Consider the following 24,449-nt stretch of genomic DNA (forward strand, 5'->3'; position numbering starts at 1 on the left):
GAGTAAAATTTTAACTTCTAAGTTTCTAATAATTTTTATTTTGGTTTTTCATTAAATTTTGAAAATTAAAAGTTTTTAAACACATCTAAATTTTTAATTGTTTACTAACTAATTTAAAATTGCTGTAGGAAAACTTTTGAAGGAGAGACACCCATGAATCTTTTGGACTCCATGTGCGGTCCATTGCCTCGACCTTATGGTAGAGGATATTGGCAAGACTAAATAGGTGAAATCATGTGTTGATAAGGCAAAAAATCTTTGCAAGTTCATCTATAATCATGCCTTGGTCCTTAGCATTACAAGGGAATACACGAAGGGAAAGGAGTTGGTTTATCCCAATATCACAAGATTTGCCTCTAATTTTATCACACTAAAATCCTTGTTGAGTTCAAGGTTACCTTTGAGGTGCATGTATGTTTGTCCACAATGGACTTCCTTGTCCTCTGCCACCAACCTTGCAGGGATAGATGCAACAAAATGCATTTATGATGAAGAAAATTTTGGGAGCCATGTAAGCGTATTGTGGAGGTAATTTAAATTTTAAAAGCTTAAGTCTAAAAATTTATAAATTAATTTATCTCATACATATTTTTGTTTTATTTTCATTGTGCAACTTTGCAAAGTTTCATCATTGACTATATAATATTCTTGTTTAATTGTTTTGTAGATCACTGAGCCCCTTGTAGCCCTCCTATAAGTTGTTGACAGGGAGAAGCCCACTATGGGCTACATATATGAGGGCATGGATAGGGCCAAGGAGGCTATTAGAGCCAAATATGTAGGAGTTGAAGACAAGTATGCCCCTATTTGGGACATAATTAATAGAAGATGGAAAAATCAACTTCATAGACCAATCCATGCACCAACCTATTACCTCGATCCGGCATACTGTTTTCGTGATTATTTCAAGGCAGATGAGGAGATTCTTAGTGGCCTATACAGTGTGATATCGAAGATGGCCACAAATGCCACAAATATATTGCTTGAGATGGATGCCTATACTAATGCAACATGGCCCATTTTTTAAGGTCAAATATGCAAAGGTGGTCGTACAAAATTACAGCCAGGTAAAAATTACAGCTTTAGCCTTATACAATATGCAGTGATGCACATATATACTATCTAGTTTCTAACTTTCTAGCTTTAAAGGTTGAAACTTGAAATGAAACTAATATTTGTCTCCTTTCCTTTTTTCAAAATTCAAATAGATGGTGGCAAATGTTTGAGTCTTCAACCAAAAACCTTCAACAAATCACCATATGCATATTGAGCCAGCAAAGTAGCGCTTCTAGATGTGAGCGCAACTGGAGCATGTTCGAGCACATCCACTTGAAGAGGCGTAATAGGTTGTCTGTGGAGAAAATGAATAAACTGGTCTTTGTGCATTACAACCTACGCATTAGGACCAAGGAGATTTTGGATAGTGACACCTCTCCAATTACTCTAGAGAAGGTTGATCCAAAGTCTGAGTGGATCACTGAGGCTACTAATCCTGTCTTTGATGATGAGGGCCTAGAGTGGGTTGACAAGGCAGGCAGAGAGGTTGAGGCTGTGGCTATGGCAGGAGAGGAGCAGAGAGCTACAGTTGATCCTAGTGGCACCTCAGAGGTACTGGCAGAGACTACAGTTGATCCTAGAGGCACCTCACAGTATGAGTCTATGGCTAATCAATCATCTAGGACCTACTTGAGATGCCTTACTAAGAGGCATATTATAGATTATACAAAGGCTGAGGATGAGGATGAGGATGAAGATGAGGATGAGTACTAGGAGCCATAGCTATAGTCTTGTTTTAACTTTTTGTTTAACTCAACATATGATTGGAACATTTGATGACGACTATTGATGTGATGGATTTCAAGGATTTGATATACATTCTAAAGGCTTTCATGGATTTTATATATCTATGTTTTCTATTTCCTTTAGCTACTATTTAGCAATTTACCTTTGTACTTATGTAATCGATGTATGTTTATGTATGTGATCAAATTACCTTCTATTTCATTATGTTATTGTGTCTTTAAGCTTTATTCAATAATGGGTGCATGGAATGTTCTTTAAATCCTAAACAATCTAAAATTTCAAGGGTTTTGTCACTTTGCCGAGTCATTGCCGAGTCACTGGTGAGTTCGAGTCAAGTCACGAGTCGAGTTACCCTTGTCGAGTTCAAGCCGGGTCTGAGTCTCATTACTTTGCCAAATATAGTAGCCACCTCCTGAAACCCGTGATATTCTTGTTGTATGTCTCCATAGAGGAGACCCTTAATCAATTTTGCAATTATCCCATCCTTGCCCTCCCGCTGAAGTCTGCCTACCGGTGGTGGCCATTCTTGCACAATACAGTGTAGCTGTTTTCTATAATAAAAAATTAAATATATTTAAATCAATAAAAAAACTATGAATATCAAACATACAAGTAAGAAAAATGATACAAAACCATTCAAATACATACCTACAAATAAAAAATTGAAAATTTTCTTCACAAACTTGAAAAAAAGTCATCAAAATCTCTGAAAAAATCATTGAAACACTCAAGGATGGGATCAAATGCTTATCTCTTAGTGTTCTAATGAATTTGTGGAAGCCAACTCTCGCCCTACGATATTTCCTCTTCAAAAATAATCAAGTTGCCTTCAAAATGCCAAAATGGAAGCCAAATGAGAAGAGCAAACCTAGCTGAAAACAAAATGATGATTGAATGATTGAAAGGCCTCTATTAGGGCTGTTTTAGGGTTTGACCTAAAAAAATATGTTTTAGAAGTGCAAAAAATGCACATGTTTTAAAGTTTTTAAAGTGAAATGACGGTTTTTTATTGTTTTTCTGGGTGTTAGCCCGTGGAGGTGACTGGAAGCGCCCAGGTGCCATGTGGGTGCCACTTGGATGCCACCCATAGGCATCTAGATGCCTTAAAAAGGCTTCTATCTACAACTGGATGCAAGTGGGTGGCATCTAGACCCACAAGCATCCGAATGCCTGAAAAAGGCTTCTGTCCGCAACCAGCGGCCAGTGGATGGCCTTCGGGCGGTACGCTCAAGGCTTCTGTGTAGCGGAGCCTCCGCTCATATCTGCCTCTATTTCCAATGACTCACAGCAAGTATCGGTATCCTAGAGCCCAAAGGATCCAAATGGTCATCACAAACCACCAAGTTTCAAGGCATATTCAAAACATATTAGGAATTAGAGTTGCTAAAGGTAAGTGAAACGAGAAGTTATTTTGATACACATGTTTCACTTTGGTAAACTTTTTTATTTTGATCTTTGTAATTTTTTTCAAATTTGATCTTTAATTAGGTTGTTGAGACCAATTTTGCCTCTATTAGAATTATTTTGAGACAACTTCTGAGGGTTCAAGAGGCACTTTTCTAGCATGGTCATCGATAAAGCAAATGATCCTAGATGATATTTGGTGGCATCTTATTATATATATCCTCAATTTCAATGAGCCCATATTGAGCATGGCCTATTACATCAATATGGATGGCCTTGCTTAGATAAGATATATTATGACATTGACTCAATGATCACGTAGATAGGAAATGCTAAAAAGCAAGATCTTCAAGAAACTTTCTTCAAACAACCAGACAAAATTATTGAAGAGAGATAAAAGAAAATGAACACTCCCCTACATCTTTCTATTGTATTGAGAGCCAAATATTATAGTGCTGAGCACCTTCAATGTCAACAAGAATCGCACTAGATAAAGATGAAGTCAGCCGGGTATAAGGCAACACTTCTCAATCTTCATTTGCCCTCGCATATAGAAAGTAGAAAGGACTACGTTCATGGGTTTTATATACTATCAACATTAGTATTAATGTTCATATGTGCTCCACAGGGACGTTTTCTTGAATTTTTTGACCTACTCCCGTCCCCAATATGATATAGGGACTGGTTTTTGTCGTCCCCAATGGTATTCCAAAATGGGCAAATCAGGTACTTTCTGAAATGCCACTTTTAAGAGCAGCAAGGTACAGGGGGTATGACTAGATGTCCCTAGGACAGTTAGGGGATGACTAAAGTCCGCTACCAGTCTTGGGGACTTCTAGTTGTCCCCTATGGCACAAGCCATTTTTGGGTTGCTAGTGTTAAGAAAAGTAAGGCATTTTTAAATTTGTAAAGAAGGTTGGTTGGCCCACAAGGACATCCAAACCACATTTTGCAATAACAAAAACTAAACTAAGCATAAAATAAACAAAAAGAAGAAAACGAAATTAATGATTGCATTCGCAAAGGAGAAGAGAAGCAAGAGGAGCAGTTGGTCAAGGAGTGAACAATAGTTGAAAGGGGAGGTCAACGCATCAAATCTATTTGATCTAGACTCTTAGGCCCACCATCTACTAATTATGGGCAGTTATATATCATTGTGGACTTCTATTTTTACTGTTTAGAAGATTACTTATAGTATTTACTAATTACATTTTAATATCATATGTCATTTCATGGTTGAAAATTGGAGCCTTTGGGCATTTTTGCTATATGTATGCCATATATTAACAATGAAATCATTTGAATATATTTATTTTGCTTGTGTGCTAGTTATGAAAGCTGTTTGGTCATGGCGGTGCTGGTGACTAGAGTGGTTCATCATCCCCTTAGCCTACACTGCCCTTACCAGGTTCTAAATTTTTTGTTGAGTTGTTTTCTGTGCTACTCACGAACATGTAGTGTTCCAGTTCATAGGTAACATTATAGTCTTTTTTTGTACAATGTTGGTCTGGGATTGGGGGCGAGTTTTGCAGTGACAGTATTTTTTATATGGTTCCTGCCCAATTGGTTTTATCTGGTATGTTATGGTCTATAATCCTGCAGTTGGGCTGGTTTCAAACAGAGGATTTTCAAATTATACTTCTAATGTTTTATATCATATATTCAATAATAAAATAAAATTTTACCAATCAAAAACAAAAAATTGAGAGAAGATTCTAGATTTTCTTTATGAAGTCACTTCTCTAACAAGCTAGAGAATAAAGTGACTTTATAAAATAGCTTTATTTTATTCACTTGTTAATCAAATCAATTAAAATAAGTCATCCATTTTAATATCTAATTTATTTGGATAGCTTTAAACTAATTAATTTGATTAATTATTCCACCAAAATTGGGGACATTACAAATAAACACTCACAGATATCTTTGAGTTTGAAATGCATGAAAATATCACAAATATAAGTACATTTCAAGATGAAGCAATTTGAAAAAAATATATATGTTCACAAATTTGGAAATGGAGAAAAATGAATAAATAATCAGTCTTTGATAGCAATAATTATTTGTTACAATTATTTTTTGCATGAATAGAAGAGCTAACATTAATTGCTACAAATTATGTCTTTTATGAAGTACTCTCATATTGTACGCAATCCATCGGTGCAAACAACCAATAGTTCAAACTTCAGAGAATCACACACATCCAAAGAGAAGTTATAGAAACCTCAAGACGAATGTGAGCACAAGTCCAGGCAACTGACACCTGTGAACCCTAAAATATTCAGAAAAGTTGAAATTTCTATTTCCATTTAGAAAAGCATTGTGATAAACATTATTTTAATTGGTCCCACATCACTACAAGAAACAATATCATGCGATTGATTTAACAGAAAAAGAAAGGAGCATGCTATGAAGTTAACTACTTGAATGCAAAAGAAAATTCATGTACACAGAAATGAATCGAGAAGGTACAAGAATTCCAATCTTTTTAAGAGGACAAACTAAGTCTGAAAATGCAAATCATATTTATCCACATAAATACTACTCATGTTTCCATTAATGGAAATCGAGACGCCAGACCTAAACATTAAACAACAAGAGCTTATCAAATGGTCACGTAAAACTCACCTTTCTTTTACTGACATAAGGCTGTAATTCAACCAGATTCTCAGACTTTGTTACACAGTTTTTCTCTGCCTCAAACTCCCTCATCGAATCCTTTCGAGAACCAGCTTGCCAAACACTGCCAAAATTAGGCAACCAAGAGGAGTTATTTGCAACACTTGTACTAGGTAGCTCTCCATTTAGCTCCTTTTCAAGCTCAGCCCTTCTTCGTTCTGCCCACGCAGCGCCAACACGTTTTGGATTCCTCAACTTCTTAAGCTTTCTTTCTTGATTCTTTGATAGTCTCTGGATGTCTGCAGATGTTCCACCTGTACCACTATCAATGAGTGCATTCTCTCCATCCACTGTCAACCATGGGGGAGGTGCTCCAGTATGTATATTTTCTTTCACCTCCCCAGCATGTAGAGAAGGGGCATGGATACATGTAAGATGGTGTTTTATTCCTGAGTAAACAAAGAGAGTATATTAGCCAGGAAATCAAAAGAGACTTAGCAGAGAATGAGGCCTTCAAGCCTGATGTTGAGCTCATTAGTTGTTTAGTAATTACCCTGCTGCCCATCTTGCAAAACGAATCCTGCATTGTAGCCCTGAAAACGTGTAAACAATGCATAACCACAAAGGTGGTCAGAATAGCAGCATTAACTTATCAGAGTTAAAAAATCAAAAACTTAAATCCTAAAAGTGACCTTTCTCAAAAGTTACTACAACTACTTGATCAATATACAGGTATACTACTGAATCCAAACAAGTCACTTTTCAGTAAGGGAAAAGCAAAATTTAGACAGCAACGAAAGACTTGATGAAAAATTATGTGGACATATGCAAAGCAATTTGCACGTGGACAATTTCGAAAACTTAGACAAACAAATTCCAGTGGCATGATATAAAGAATGAACTTCTTGAAAAGCATAATAAGTTCTTGGGTGTCAGGTAATAACAGTATAACAAAACTACAGGTATGAGAAAACAATGAGACTCAACGGATTCTTTTAGTTCAATTAAGAAGCAGTTAGAATATAAAATGAACATGTAAAGACACATTAAGCAATATACAGAATGTGCCCTACTAAACAATTATTGATTCACACCACTGGGCCAAAGACAGTGGCAAGGAGGACTGCCCAATAACCTGGCTAGTAAATTACCAGGATATTAAGACCAAGCAGATGGAAAAACACACCTGACTAATACACATTCATGATGCCAGAACTTGGTGGAATAATACTCTTCTATTCAAACTAAACAGTTATAGTATGCATGTGCAAAGAACTAGAAGGCTGAGAATGAGGATGAGAGAATATTTCCTACCTGATTTCCCTAGCTAGAGTTCTTATGGATCAACACATCAATTTTACGGGCCAAATACAATTATACAGACATACACAAAAGAAGTAGGTACAATCAAGAGCAGCTACTGGATGGTTTAGAATCTTAAGAATCAATGATTTGCCTTCCAACTGATGTGTCAGTTTGTCTTCCAGATTCATGTTGTATGGGCTGATCTGCTAGTATGACACCAAATAGCACCTGAAAGATTCCCCATAGGAATTCTAGGGCGAATAGCTGTGATGCATCCGGCCTCTTGTCTTTGACCAGTGTTTTAGGATGATTGTCTAATGTTTGTGTTTTATGCTATGTATGATTTTGAGTTTTTCTTGTTTTCTGTTTTTTGGGTTTTTTTTTTAATGTGCAGATTAATGTTTACAATGTAATACAAATTAAAGACATAAAATAACTTGCAAGAATAGAAACATGGGAAAGAGGAAATTTGGATTTTCTATTTCATATTGAACCACAACTTCAAATTGTATCAGAGCTGTACCTCTAAGGCAGAGAACAATAGCAGCTAATTGAAAAGTGCCAAACTGGTAAAATCTAAACTGCAAGTTTGTTGAAGACAACTGAATTCTCTGAATAGAAAATCTCTGCTGCTAAACCCTCAATTCTACAAATTTAATGGCATTAACCTAGGTAGGTGTGGCTGGTTAGGGTCTGGAGTTGGATGCTGATGCATACAGAAGCTAATAAGGAAGCTGATTTGAGCGGAAGCACACATGAAGCATGAAAAATCCCCCTATGGATGCACATCCAAACACATACATAGGGAGTTTTCATGCCCCTTGTGCACTTCCGTACACATTTGGATACACCCAGACAACCAGTCAAAAAAATGCCAGAAATCTTTTTAAAATTAAAAAAATTTACTTAAAACATGTGTTTAAATGATTTTTTAATTTTTTTCCACTAACCCTAAAAGAGGTCATTCATTGTTCTAGTATATCATTTTGTTTGGTATTTTCCTCTCTTCCCATTTGGTCTCCATTTTGGCATTTGAAAGGGTAGGTTATTTGTGGGGTGACATTAGCTTCCACAAAGGAGATCTAAACATCAAAGGTAAACATTTGACCCTATTTTGCATCTTTTGATGAATTATTTTTTAATTTTGACAAGTTTTTTTAAGTCTGAGTTGAAGTTTTTCATAAAAAAATCATTTTTCTTTTAAGAAATAAAGAAACAAGTGTAGCTCTTTGTTTTAATATTTTTGTATCCTTATTTACACTTGCATGCTTGAATTTCTTAGTTATTTTCTAATTTAAATTTATTTAATTTGTTATAATAGCAAGAAATTAGATTGCAAGAATGGCCAGTACAGAAAGTTCAGTGGGTGGGGAAGGAGCCGATAAATTCAAAATTGATGTAGGATCTCCATTATGGAGATATACCACAAGGATTTCATAGGTTGCAAGAGGTGGGTCATCTATTTGAAGTGTAATATACGTGATACTAAACCAAAAAATAGCTCATTTTCCTGAGTTAAACTTCACTTTATAGGCCATGCTGGTAAAGGAATGGAATTGTGTAAAAACAAAGATAAGAAGGGTTGTCCCCTGCACAAATAACAAGATTTGTAAAAGAAAAAGAAGAGGGTGATAGATTGGTTCAAAGATCAAAACAACTTCTTATGATGGTCCATTGGGAAAGGAAAGAAATGCAGGTACCCATTGAATCAGATGGAGTCTTCAAACATCAATTATTGCCTATACAAGAGGTGGAAGATGAAGTAGAAACTACCACCCGCAAAAGAGGTCCATTGGACACGGCATTTAAAATGTAGGCAAGAGACATTGTCGAAATGGTGATGGCTACCAATAGTGCATCGGCTGGTTACACAAGTCCTCGGTATGAAAAGGTGCATACCACCATATTGCAAAAAGAGAAGACTGCAATAGAGAAATCTCTGCAACCAATTAGAGATTCTTGGATTGTCTCGGGTGTTTCTATTGTTTATAATGGATGGAAAGATACCGAAAACCATCCATTGATTTTATTGCCATGTCCCCCAAAGGGACAATGTTTTTTATTTGGCATTTGATTGTAAAGGGGAAGTGAAAGATGCACAGTTTGTTTCCAGAATTCTCATTGAGTCCATACAGATGGTGGATAGTAAGAATGTGATCAAAGTAATCACATACGATGCAAAAAACTGTTGGCATGATCCTCCCATGTTTGTGATGAACCATCAAATGTCACGATCAATATTCAAAACTTTCTCAAAATTGAAGTTGTTATAGGTAAATTGTAATTACTAGCTTTAATTTATTTATTTAATTTTAATAAATTTTATGTCAATGTTCAAATTTTAATTATCAATTAGTATATAAATTGAAAAATATTTATCAATATATTGTTACTAACTTAGGTTGTTTAGACCAGATTTGCATCTCATACTATTGTAATGAGACAACTGCTCAAGGTGCAAGAGGCATTGAACCAAACAGTTATTTCCAACCAATGAGGTATATGCAAGGCTCCACATTCAGAAAGGACCCAAAAGGTCAATACATTGGTCTTAGATGACGGTGGACTCATGTGCAGTATGTATTTGTAATACCCCAGCTGGGAATTATTCTCAACCCCTCAAAATGAAAGAACAAAATAATGAAAAGCAAATGCATGTAACAGATTTTACCAATGACTCAACCCAAAACCAGCAATTTCATCAATATCACAGATTAAAACAACCTCAGGTTTTTTATTGCATTATACATCAGCAAATAACTCATATTACCACCCAAATCCAATCTTACATAATGTAGCTGCTCGCCACTGAATGTATCATTAAACTCCTTTGAAAACAATTCATTTTTCAAACTTTCCATTGTCTCAATTTGTGGTGGTTTGATTCTTTGAAAGAAACTCTTAGTAGGTCCTGTAAGTGGTAACTAATTGGTCCAGTTCATCTAAGAAATAGAATGATACAACAGTTGAACAATATTCAGAAATTAACTATCCACTCCGATCTTTTAACTTGTGTTATCAATGAATTGCCGGGTAGTTTCTGACACCTTGGTGATATGTCTTGAACACATCAATAATGTACATATGATCCTGTAACATTCAGATATTACTGGCATTGTACTCCCAAAAATTCCAACCGATAACTATCAGTCCTGTATCTATGCTACCTATGTTCTCAGCCCCTATATTTGTTTTCCAAAATAATGAAGTCGGTTTCTAATGTCTCTGCTCTCCAGTCACTTCGTTCAAATCCACAAATATGAACAGTTCTCACAACTAGTGTCAAGGATGACTAAAAATTGTTCATCTCCACAAACATAACCCAATAGCATTTTTCCCTATGACAGCGTCAACTGTATTTTACGACAAAATCAATTATTTTGCCACAATCTTTAAACCTCAGATGTTTAACAACAAATCTTCAGTCTTCCAATCACAACCATTCATGAACTCCTTTCTCTCTACAATCTCTCAGAAACAAATCTGTGGGTGCAGGATGAGGGCTCAGGTCTGCGGACATTAAAGGTGACGTTACACCCAATTTATGTTAATGTTTCTAAAAATTCCTTAGTATGGCAAGCCAACCGAGCTCTGTGAACATTTCCTGCAATGACAAGAATGCTACTCCCTTTCGATAGCAACTAGAAGTCTTCCTTATCAGTCTCAATATCTTCACTCATTTATAAACCCGGAGAAATGTCACCAAAACTACTCATACTACCTTCCTCCTTTGACACTACACACCAAATTGTTATTGTGAAATGCTTTTGTCTCATCCCATTAGTCATGATTCTACTTAGATGGGTTGTCTCTTTGCTCACATCCGACTTTTTGTCTTATTCTCACAGTATCGGAGACCAAAGAAAATGGAATGATGATCATCATTAATCTCCGACAAACTGAATTGGAAGAAATTGTCATTACCATCAGTAGACAATTATTCTTTTGCAACTTAAGACAACAACCCCCACAACACTATCTGTAACAGCAGAGTTCCTTGTCTACTTGCTCCAAGAAGAAGAAATGACCTTCAGTTCACCCTTACATTCCTATCAGCGCAAGAGAAGAATCGACCAAAGAAATACTGAGATACATGACCTCCATCATTCATGTAAGAACTCCACAGCTTGTATGAAGAACTCAAACCCAACTTTCCAGAAACCTTCGTAAATGGTTGCTCGATGAAATGCTGTCTGTACCAAATTAAACACTTGGCAATGAATGCGTTTCTTTCTGCATAACTGTCTCTGACTCAACCAAGGCTCCCGTTATAGGAACAATGAATTCAAAAGTACGCAGAAGATGGTAATACTGACAGTGAATCCTCCTCTATTGTCATCTTAACATCAGCATTGCTCCTGTGCAGGATGGTAATTTTGGTATCTTCAAATTTTCCCAACACTACTCAAGTTGTCGAGACCATCCCAAGCTTGCAAGTGATCGCAATTTTTTTTGCAATCTGGCAATGATCGCAAAGAATTAAATCACCAACATTCCCAATAATAATCTGCTACAGCACCTCTCTTCCACACGCCCAAAAATCATAGGCAAACTCGGGCTTTTATTAAGTTGTCTTTAAATTTTTGCTTTGCGCTAAAGCTTGTAAAACATTGCTGCAAATCTTCCCGCAATCATACTCTCCTCTGTTTGCTTTAAGGTTTATGCTTTGGAGACATGTGAACTTTAGCACTAACAAAACTAGGACCATAGCTTCATCAACCCATAGGCATAATTTTCTAAAAATCCTTATCTCTCTGAATCCCTGGATTCACGGTAAAGGCAATCTTGTCCAGTCATTCAAATGGTCCACAGACCAAGCATTGTTGGGCTTTCACTTAAACCACAGAAGTAATATTTTATCACATATTATTGATGCAACCATTTGATCCAATTAATAAACCTTTTAGGCTAAAAAACTTCAGACAACAGTCCTAATGTTTTGCCAAATATTTTTCTGCAACTACAATCTATGTATGTGCGTCCAATACCATACAAAATATTCTAAGTACTGTAAACGTGATGGCCAAGCAATAATGATTTCCTGTTAACAAAAAATCTCCACAGCCCACACAACAAGGAATGCAAAATTTCATTCAAAATTTTAATACCTCCTTAGTTCTGTTACTTGAAGTCTCACAGACACACAAGAGAATCTATTCTGATAGAAAATTCTGAATCAAGCTTTGGTATGCAAATATTTCATTTGTGCAAATTTCACCCTTCAGTATGGCAGGATATACTGCTCTGATACCACTGTAATACCCCGGTTGGGTATGATTCTCAATCCCTCAAAATGAAACCACAAAATAATGAAGAACAAATGCATGTAACAGATTTTACCAGTTACTCGACCCAAAACCAGAATTTCACCAATATCAAAGATTAAAACAACCCCAGGTTTGTTATTGCATTATACATCAGCAATACAATAACTCTTATAACCACCCAAATCCAATCTTACAAACAGAGATACAGTCAAATTGGAGGTACTGAAAATCAGAGATACAGATAAGTACAAGTGAGACACTTGAAATGACGCCTCCACTGCAATGGGTTTCCATTCACTGTATTGCGACTTGTGGGTTTCCGTCCTCCAAGCAGGCTGAAAACTGAAACTTCCAGTTGACTCTCCAAGGGAGCTCAATATTTAAATCAAATCCAAGCATCCTGAAATGGGCTCCTTCTCCCCTTTTTAAAAACAACCTGGGGACTTTTCATATCCCTCTACCTGACTCTTCATATTCCAGGAGTGTCCTTGTCCTTTTTGCCAGTTCATCTCTTATCGATTCCCCTTTTAATTATTATTTTGACTTTAATAACTTGTATTAAGTCCTCATTAGTCAGTACCAAAATAAATAGGGTTGGGCAATTAATTTTCCACTGTCCTAGAAAAAGGGGACATTACAGTATTGGATTTCACCGAGTCTAACATGACTATGCTCCGATTTGAATATACATATGCACCTTGTTTGGGGGATGTCTATGATGGCATGGACACAATGGTAGAAAAGGTGAAAATTGCAATACAAAAACATGTGGATGACCCCATAGATAGTGATAACCTATGCAATAAAGTGCAATCAATCATTCATCACCCCATTGCACCTCCTTGCATGTGCCCTATCTCTGTGGTACTATGGCAAGGAAGTACTTACTATGCCAAGGAGATTAGCACCATATAGAGATGTTGCTGATGGGTACAAAAAATCTTTTGAAAGGCTCTTCCTAGATGAATAAGTGTGGAAAAACGTTTGGACAAAATTTGGCTTCTCTGTCTCAAGAAGAAATCATAGTGTAACATCAACCAATGACCAATACGACAAGGAAACTATCATATGGTGGTACCTGCATGGTCAGCCATTTAAATATCTACAACCTCTTGCAATCAAGATCCTCTCACAAGTAAGTTTTCTTTCTTTCTTTCACCACTTGTATACTACAATTTAGTACTTTGCATTCTTTAATTTACTTTGCGCCTTTAGTTTTTATTTTGTGAACATTGTACAAGTTGCAAGTTCTTCCGTTGCTGAATGGAATTGGAATACATACTCTTTATACACTTAGTGAAGCATAACCGGTTGGGTTCAAAAAAAGTTCAAGACTTGGTTTATATTCATTGCAACTCGTGCCTTTTGTCATGTAAGGATCCAAACTACAAGGATGGGGAAAAATAGATTTGGGATGCAACTCCTAAGTGTGCCAACTTATATGCAACCATTAAGGATCTTACTAGTGTAATGTTCCCGTTATGAAATGAATTATTTTTATCAAACTACTATAACGGGCTGATTGATTTAATGTATATTGGACCCATTTTATTTTTGTTTTCGTAGTTGTGTTGCCGTTGGCTATCTATGTACACCCTCGGAAAGTTGTCCCTGATGGGTATTTAAGCACAGCATGTAGGTTGTCTTAGGATATGCTTTTGAAATATTTTCTATGTACTGCGAATTCTTGTTGGAGTTCTGGATCGTTCGCCATTTCGGAAGTGAAACATCTTCCCTATTTGGCTTGTGCAGTTTCGGTGGGATTCAACCCTCACCCTATTCCATTGTTGCATGTATTACTTTGCTCGGATCAGGCAAATCGAAGCACCATCTTTTGGCAAATCTCATCAAAGCTTCTGTGTTCTCTAATTCTTTATTGTTTGTTGCTATCTAATGAATTTGGATCTCTAAAGCTAGTCTGCATTACCAAGTTCTCTTTCTCCCAAATGCACACCTCTTACTCTTTCCATACTCTTGAGCATCACAAATCGATACATCACTGACGGCATACTCTGTGCACGAGTTTCTCCTCCATCACTATATGGCCACATAATCCCTTCGGTACAGACACATAGCCCATCATACAACTATCTTGTCTGCACCGTACAGACACCTTGTTGCCACTATACGGCCACCTTGTTTCGATTGTATGGCTTGCAAGTGTCCACCATACGACCTCCAACAACATCTATACTCCCCTCCATACCCACCATTACCGTACAATCCCCAGTTCTAGTGTATCCGTACTTCGTTGTTACACACACAACAAAAAACGGGAACCACACACTTGTTTGTCACACGGACACAAAGGTCTGGAACATTACAGTGGTATCAGAGCTCTTCGATCCTGCCAACTTGTGGATAGTGAATGAGAGTTTATAGTTAGAAGAGAAGTAGGACACATTTCGTCGATCAAATGGCCGCCGAACCGGAACCGATAGCTAACAAACTTGTGGCACTACTGAGGGAACTTGCCAGGAACCGAGCACAAATCACTGATACGCAGCGACTCATGGAAGAGACTCTCAAGAAGTTGGCAGACAATAAAATATCCGAAGAACAAAATGGTCACAGCACGGACCCGGTGTCAAGTAAATCAAACCCTCATCCAGCACGCTCTCGACCTTCCATGCCGACTTTTCCTTTACGGATGAAGGCACAACATGGAGGGAAACAACCAACCTTTGAAGAGATGCAAGAACTGAGAGAAGACTGGAAGAATGCAAATTTTGAGGAAGATATATCCTACAAAGATTATGCGAATCTGAGAATGAGATATTCGAGATGCAAAAACAGAGGATATTTTAACGATGATCTCAGAAGAAAGTTGAGTAAAGTAAATCTATCTCCATTTGACAGATTCGGATCCATATCCGTGCAAGCATGGGTAATGAAGGTCGATACTTACTTCCAGCTAAATCCTATGGCAAAAGAAGAAGCAACCAAATTCGCAGCATTGCACTTGGAGGGAGTCGCGCATGAATGGTGGCATCATGACACTATCACACAGGGGCATGATCAAATAAATATTGATGCAGAATTCACTGAGAGATTGACAGATCGATTTGATGGTAAAGATCCAGAACTCAATTTGAAAAATTTGGCACAACTGAGGCAAACTGGATCGGTCGATCAATATATTGCAAAATTTCAGAAACTCTCTATTTTGGTCACAGACATTTCCGAAAGAAGACAGTAGTACTCTTCATGGATGGACAAACAGAACCTCTGAAAGGTTGGGTAAAGGGGTTCAACCCTACCACCCTGTCGAAAGCTATCATTAAGGCACGGAGTATGGCATCGTCATCCACATCATCCTCTTGAACTTACTCACATGCCAAACCATCGACGTTTCCGAGGGAAAATAAACCTCTGCCCAAGAAGCCGTCATTGGACAAAGCTACCAAACAGGAACTCTGAAGGAAGAAACCGTGTTTCAATTACAAGGGACCTTGGGAGCCTGGCCACAAATGCCTCAAAAAAGGGGAAGATCCATTACATTGAGGTCGTGTCCAATGATGAGGACGAACAGGAAGAAATGCCTGCCGAAGACAACCAACCTCACGACGACACCAACATGGTCTATCAGCTGGCCATACCAATTTGGGCAATGTTGGGAGTTTTGTGTGAGCCATCCAAGGTTGGAGTACGACTTTACACATTCAAAGGCTTCCTTGCTATATTCATACCTGCTAGAGGGTCATACTGCCATAGAAGGAGTTGTCTATGTTAGGGACTGCTACAGCAGTTCCATATGTCTGAAATACTCTATTAAGGGTGTCGTACAAGCTGAGTGAGGCCCATACCAGGCCTGCAGCTGAGTTCTGGGCAGTGATTTGGTCTCTAAAGTTCTAGACAGCAATCTCTCTCTCTCTCTCTCTCTCTCTCTCTCTCTCTCTCTCTCTATCTATCTATCTATCTATCTATATATATATATATATATATATATATATATATATATATATATATATATATATATATATATATATATATATATATATATATATATATATATATTACATAAGTTAGCACTCAACAAACACATCCTGCCAGCATCCAACGCACTTCCAACGCATCCACATCCGCATCCGCCTCCAGGCTCCAGGAAGCCGCATCGGTAACTTAGAGTGAATCCTCATTGATGAATCATGAACTATATTTTGATTTTGTAATTGTAATGATTGTGTTTTTCATTGGAATCGCAAACATAGACATATATGATATGACTTATTTGAATGTTTGTAAACTATCAATGGGCATTTAATATTTATCTCAACCAATGATTATCATACCATCAAATGACTTAATTCTGTATATTTCTTGCATTTTTTGTATGTATATAAAAAACTACCCAAACCCCACAAAAAAATCACATTCATGTACCAGATTCTTGTAGACTCATGTGGACACACCCAAACTGGTTATTTATGCGTTAACTAATGTTGTAGCCCACATCCAATTGTAGGGTGCTGTGACTATTGCTTGGAGTGGTACAGCTAGATCCAGATGCTCAAGAAATTCTGTAAAATTACTCCCAGGCCCACTAATCTGCAATTGATGGGATATTTTTTCCTTGTACAAACTGATTTGATGATATTCCCTACTAAAATGACATCAACCTCTCTCCTAGAAGTGTACGGCTGAGAGTGCTAGCATGTATCACCACACTTTTCTGCAAATTACCCCGATCTGCAATTATAATAAATGAACTCAAACTCTTCTCAATCTGATCTGCAGACACGTGTCTAAAATTTCCCAAGAATGCCCAGATGAAGACCTTGTGTAGATCTTCCTCAATTGTAAATTGGGGTTTCATTGATTTACTCTTCTTCAGGGATTTTGTCCTCAAAGAATCAGATTTGTTGCTGCAATTAGTTTCAACTCTGAAACCACAAATGTTGATGAAGAAAATAATTTGGCTGAATGAGAAATGAAGCCCATCTTCTTTTTAACATTTTTCCTCTTCCCTCCATCTCAATTGAACTTCTTAGGGTTTTATTCTCTTTTATTTTAAAAAAACTTTTACAACCTACTTTTGATAAAATCCCTCTCTAAGAATTCAAACTAGGAAAGATCTTATTCATAATTAATTTATTAAAATGGCCCCTCCATAAAGATATTTTATTATTTAATTTTCTAGGACAGATACTAAGGCATTATTATAACTTATTATAATATTAAATGATTATAATACTCACTTTGTTATTAATTTAGTTAATCCCAAGTTAGGAGATATTCTCAATTTATTCATAAAATGCAAATTTGGACTCAGAACAAGAATCTGACTGCAGCTAATGGTGTATGGGTCCTACAGGCCAACTAACAGTTCTTCCTAAAAGATTGGGATTTTCTTTAAACAGTAGGAGACTTATCTCCAGTCAACTGAAACTGCTCATAAGCGATCCTGCTATGCTCCATAATCCTCCAGGTGATCAACCAATCAACTGATAGACCTTCGCAAAAAATAGGATCCCTCCGTCTCAAATCATCTGAAATGGTTTGTATACTCCCGAGAACCAATTATTAGTCATTCCCTAAACATGGGATCCCTCCTTAAACATAGGAACTGTCATTTGAATATCCGAAAAAACTCATAGAGCCCCTACAAAACACCATGACCCTGTAATTGAGTTCCCTATCCATATTATTGACCTATGGGAACTCAAATGATAGGTCAGCCCTCTGCTCATCTGGTTGTCACCTACGAAGGGGACATCACAAGCACCGATCCTAACTTGTGCCAGGTCCTATGTGATCCAGCACCAAGGGGAGCTCCAAGTGAGTTGTGACATAGAATGTTAATCTAGATAGTTAGTGCTAGCCTGTGAGGAGTTGTGTATGAGATCAATCAGAATGTCAATCAAGTCATAATTCAAATCTTTTGCATTACCCAAAGACTTCTTCTTCAAATGTGGAGACCGAGGTATTACATATGTACAGACCTGTACAATGCATTAAGGCACACTTGTGCTTTTATTGTTGCTTATATTATTAGCGTACAAGGATCAGTTGGACCTGTTGTTTAACATGTTCGATGTGTCTCAAGAACCTTTCTTAGTTCTACCTTAATCTCTTTCTTCTACTATGAATACACTCACATGCTTGATGTCATGCAGGAGGTGATTTTGAAGGGCCAGTATATTTGTTACTTAAGACACGTCTGAAAGTCGTCGTGAAACACATTTTCCACTCTCAATTCTAACTTTGATAATGTTCAAATAATGACTACTAGAAAAGGAGTGCGACTTTCAAGTTATCGTGACTATTTGCAAGTGTCTGTGCACTTGGCTAGATTTAGAAGCATGAGCAACATAAATTCACGCTTTTGCATATTGCTTCACTTTTGTGGGTTTCTCCATATGTATCTCGTATTTTCAGTCTCTTTAATGGTGTATGTTGCATTCATTGGATGTGTTCCATGTTTGTTTTCATAGTTTAATTTTCTAACTGAATTCTTAAAGATATTCAAGTTAACAAAATTGCCCACCAACGGTAAAACACAGTGAAAAAACATGTGTTACCACAATCGCACCCTACAGCCTCAAACCAGGTTTATGTTCATACCAAATTTGGGCATATGTCCAACACTATGGGTGCACCAAGGTGCTTAAGGGCAGAAAATTGTATATGCTAGGGTGCTTAGGGCAGAAATTTCTATATAAAATATAACATTTATGTACAAGTGACACATATATTATGTTTATATAAATACTGTCAGGGTGTTGGAAAGTGGTTTCAAATTCATAGAAGTTGTAATGGAGATTTTTGATTTTGGGAGTCTAAAAAATTCCAGACAAAGCCAAATTTCAGGAATCAGCATGCCTCCATCAATGTTACCTTCCACAGGTTATCTTGAATTTCAAAGATAAATTTGATATTGGAACATGTTTACAAATCTCTTCACTCTAACTCTACATCCTTGATTAGCTTGGCCCAGCTCTCACTCATACTCAGACTAACTTGACTACTTAGCAAGCTAAGTTGCTCAAACTCATCTCTAAGACTCAGCGACTTGAAACTTTCCACTGAGCTAAGACTACTTGGGACAACTACCCACTGAACTAAAAAAATCGCTACTTGATGAGAGTTTTGTTCCACTACAACATACATAATTGAATACGTGGTATTTCAAGATGAAACATCAAATCTCCAACTCTCACTTGAATAAGGATGCTCATATGCCAAACAATGTAAATAGATTGTGAAATCAAATGAGACAACATCAGGGTTCCTTCTTAATGGTGGACTTTTACTCGGTTATAGTTAAGTGATATGTCGGTTATCATAAAGGGACTTACACTATCATTCAGTAGATATCAATTTGACTTTTACTTTTTCAATTCAAACAACGTCAAGGAAGGGGTTTAGAAATTCTAACTCTAAGAATGTAAGGCAATGTTGATGGTGGGGTGAGCCTCTAACCGATCCTTTCTCGCCACATCAACTACACATAGGAGGATACTATGTTCTATGGATGCAAGAATGATTTTCACATTGTCAAATATTCATCTCAATACCCTATGAAGGCACAATTTAAAATAACATCTCCAATAGAAGTTAAACACTTGCAATTTAAGCCCAGATCTAACCTTGCACTCTTACTTACAATTGACAAGTACCAAAAGGTATGGACGCTAGCTTCCTCATTAATCACCAATCAATAATATCTTCCATCCATCTATTTCTACTTCTACTTAACATGAAATGAAATCCTATCTAAGTAAGGAATTGAGGAAACCATGCAACACTTAAAGCAACATAAAATAATCCAACATGAAGACCAACAATGAATCATCAATTACTTTGATAGCATTATGGCAACAGTTTTAGCGTCTGCTCTCCTACTCTACCTCTACTACTAGTTGACTAATTTCTTCTCTAATGCTTCTAAAATCTAACTCATTTACAAATGAAGGCCATAGCCTTTTATAGGTGTTCAATTACAAGGAAGGGCCAAGATTTACCCATTACAAATCCTAATTAGGGTTTCCACCCTATCAATATGTGGACCAATAGGAAAATTATAATGCTTTTGAGAATCAAAAAGAAAATTACACACTTGGCATAATATGATTGAAACATGTGCAACTAGAATTTCCTGATTGGTTAGAGGAAAGAGGGCGCCACTTCAACATCCTTATCTTGTCGACTTGATCAATTCTTTGCTAATATGAAAATACATTTTAATACTCGACATTATCAAGCCTTCAATTGTGATGGCATATTCCCAAATTGCTTCATCTTCTTGAATTTTTGTCATCTTTGCAAATTTTCTCCACCTTCATTCTTGGAAACTTTCTCATTGCCATGCCTTGAACTTGATTGTACTTGGAACCCTGAATCTTAAACTTCTTGATGATGGTGAAATTTTCATGTAGTTGGATCCTTCAAGATGAACTTGGGTTTCTGGGAGAAATACAAGATGGTGAAAATTTTATCCAACTTTCTTTCTTCTTGCTCTGGATCTTGAATTCACACTTTGATAATCTGATTTTGAACCTCCTCATTTGAAGACCTTAAGGTCAACTTTGCTTGAAGTCTTGAATTTGGCCCTGTAGGACCCATTTTGTTGGTGTGATGATGTAGACTTGCATACCATCCATGCGCTGATCTTTCAAATTGCTTCTATGGGTGAATTTTGTATCTTCCTTCGTTCTCTCTTTACCTAAAGTTTTGAACTTGGCCTTTCCATTACATCCTTGGTCTCCAAGCCTCTCCTTGAACGATTTACCTTGAGAAAGAAAGGAAACACTTCATTAAGTTCACAAAATTGATATGAAAACATGAAGGAAATCTGAAAGTTCCATGAAATCACATTGCATCAATATTAAACAAGGAGGCAAAAAATGGATTTCTCAAGGTTTAGATCTTTCTTCTTGCAAATTTTGGAATGAAATCATGTTAAGATTTGGAAAGTAAATGGGTTTTCCAATGATTAGTATGCCCAGATTTCACTCTTCTAACTGTCTTCTCTGATTTTTGAAGACGAATCTGCCTTTTAGCTCAAACTTGATGCCTTCTGAAATCTTCAAATAGCTCGCAAAGGTAAAATTGCTGCCTTCTTGAGATGTTTTGCTCGCTTCCAATTAAGAAAGTTTGCTTCCTTACGAGAATCGCTGTCTATTAGCAGAAAAACATTGATTTTGATCTTATGTGAAATGAATTGTCATTGCCTCCTTATATAGACAACTTGAAAGTTGAAAAGGCAGATCCACTCATTGGGCCGACCTGGCCTTTTTTAGGCCAATTAAAATATTTCAATTCAAACTTTATTTCTTACCATGCTGGCCGACTTAATCATTTAGGTGATCAAAATTTAATTTTGTCTTTAGGCCAGTAATGTTAAGGAAAATGAGATCAGAGGTAGAACTTTATTCTTTAAGTTATGTTCAGATTTGACTGTTCTAATTTTGATACTTATCACGGTGAGGATATAACTAGATCATTCAAGAAATGAATCTTGATATCTTACTTGTATTTGAATCCTTCAATGAATACTGCTGATGCTTTCTTCTTTTAATCACAGGTGGATATAAGTATGCAGATCGCTGGTAATAGCATGTGTTTTCCAAACGATCATGCCACTTTGTATATATAAGGATTGAGAGGTTGTGTCTCATGTAGAGCCATGACTCTACATGCCCTTTGGGCACATAGGGTCATGTCTCTATATGAGACAACCCTTAACAATCATCTTTAATCATTAGTTAGAATCCATTAAAATAAATCACATTCGGTGCTTCAAGAAATCCGATCATGATCGATATCTAGCAATTCATAACTTCTGATTGCAATCAGTGATATAACACAATGAAGCGGCCCACAATAATAGTGAATAATGGAATCATATTCATACTGTGATATGATCGGTGCATATGTACAGAGTTTGAACAGATCAAATCAGTTTAATATAGTCAATTAAAATACTCATATGTATATATATATATCTAGCAATTCATAACTTCTGATTGCAATCAGTGATATAACACAATGAAGCGGCCCACAATAATAGTGAATAATGGAATCATATTCATACTGTGATATGATCGGTGCATATGTACAGAGTTTGAACAGATCAAATCAGTTTAATATAGTCAATTAAAATACTCATATATATATATATATATATATAGATATACATGTGTATATTTATGAGAGTATTTGTGGTTCGTTTTGAGCAATAACCAGATAGAAGATATCTAACGGATGCTACTAATCCGACACTCCCCCTTAGCGAGGGAGGATATGATTATGTCACAAAAACTGATGATCTAGATTTCATCAATCTAAGATTCAAATTCTCATCAACACAATTATCTGATATCTGGCACATTCCGGGACAATAGCTAGCTATAGTCTATCAAATGTTGATCTTGATCTTAAGGCAATCATGATCTCTGGCTCATTTCGGGACTAAGGTAGTCTATCATGATTTCATTGTTATGAATTCTGGTACAGTCTGAAACAACAAATATTCATATGACAAATGGATCAAGAGCTTAGAAAACAACCCAAGTACTACCATGATTTCCGGCTCATTTCGGGACAACAATAGATGTCAATCATGATACTTTTGTTATCATATTATTTGGCACATTCCGAGACAACTTAATGAAGTCTATGACAACTGGTCAATCTATTGTTAAGGTCATCACCTTACAATAGAGACCTAACATCTCATAAAATGAAAGATTGTCACCTTTCATAAACAACCACATGTGCACAATAGTAACTCTTTAAACAACTATATATATATATATATATATATATATATATATATATATATATATATATAAGGAGTTACAATTATAGTTTTGTCATACCAAGTTTTCCTCTGAAGTATTCCACTTTCAACTTTGCAAGAGGTTTGGTGAATCTGTCGGTAGACTGCTCTTTAGTGCTGATGTATTCCAACTTGATGACACCTCTATCTACCATATCTCTGATGTAGTGGACCGGTATCTCTATATGCTTTGATCTGTTATGGAAAACTGGATTCACTGAGAGTTTGATACAACTTTGATTATCACAATGTATAACTGTAGGTTTCAGAGGCTTCCCAAACAGCCCAACGAGTAACTTCCTTAACCACACTACTTCTTGAGCTGCCATGGATACGGCTATGTACTCTGCTTCGGTGGAACTTAGAGCAACAGAAGATTGCTTCTTGCCAAACTAGGATATCATTGCAGAACCAAGACTAAAACAACATCCTGTAGTGCTCTTTCGATTAGGACAGTCAGCCCAATCAAAATCTGAATATCCATGAAGCTGTAACTCAACTTTTTCATATTTCAAACCAAGTCCAATAGTGCCTTGCAAGTATCTCAAAATGTATTTCGTTGCCATGAGGTGAATCTTCTTAGGTTCGCACATAAATTGACTTAGTGCATTTGTGGCAAAACAAATATCAGGACGAGTGTTTATTAAGCACATTAATGATCCAATTATCTGTCTATAATATGTAAGATCAATGGCCTCAAACTCATGTGCCTTAGTTTTGAGTTTATGGAGATTTGTCTCAATAGGTGTGGTCAGCGATTTGCAGTCCATCATGCCAAATTTGTTCAATATGTCAGTGGTATACTTCCCTTGGTTTAGGAAAATGTATTCTTCCTTTTGTCGTACTTCTAATCCCAAGAAGCAGTGTAGAAGACCTAAATCTTTCATTTCAAATTCAGCTATGAGGTCTTGTTTACATTTAACAATAAGATGGTCTTTGCCTATTATTAGACGATCATTAACATAGAGAACTAGTATTAACACATCTCCCTCCCATTTCTTGAAGTATATGTTAGGATCTGTTTCATTTCTTGAGTACCCTAATTTGATAAGGTGCTATCTATTCTCTCATACCATGCCTGGGAGCTTGTTTAAGACCACAGAGAGTTTTCTTCAGTTTGCATACATGTGACTCTTTGTTATAGATAACAAACCCTTTTGGTTGTTCCAAGTATACTTCTTCATTAATGACTCCATTTAGAAATGTCTTCTTTACATCCATCTGATGTGCCTTCCAATCTTTGGATGCAACTATTGCAAGTATGGTTC

General features: G+C 36.6%; 1 protein-coding gene across 1 annotated transcript in view; it reads right to left on the reverse strand.

Annotated features, from left to right (window-relative positions):
- The window catches only part of LOC149568032 (coiled coil protein), a 144,446-nt gene that overhangs the window by 21,117 nt on the left and 98,880 nt on the right, over nt 1-24,449 (reverse strand). The window contains exons 5-6 of the mRNA XM_089821034.1: nt 6,380-6,419; nt 5,836-6,275 (exon numbers count right to left, since the gene is read on the reverse strand). Coding sequence (XP_089677160.1) covers nt 5,836-6,275; nt 6,380-6,419 — 480 coding nt within the window. The remainder of the gene's footprint in view (nt 1-5,835; nt 6,276-6,379; nt 6,420-24,449) is intronic.

Source organism: Cupressus sempervirens, chromosome 3 (genome assembly GCF_028749045.1).
Source record: "Cupressus sempervirens isolate cs-2001-9-10 chromosome 3, ASM2874904v1, whole genome shotgun sequence".
In the NCBI taxonomy this organism is placed as follows: Eukaryota; Viridiplantae; Streptophyta; class Pinopsida; order Cupressales; family Cupressaceae; genus Cupressus; species Cupressus sempervirens.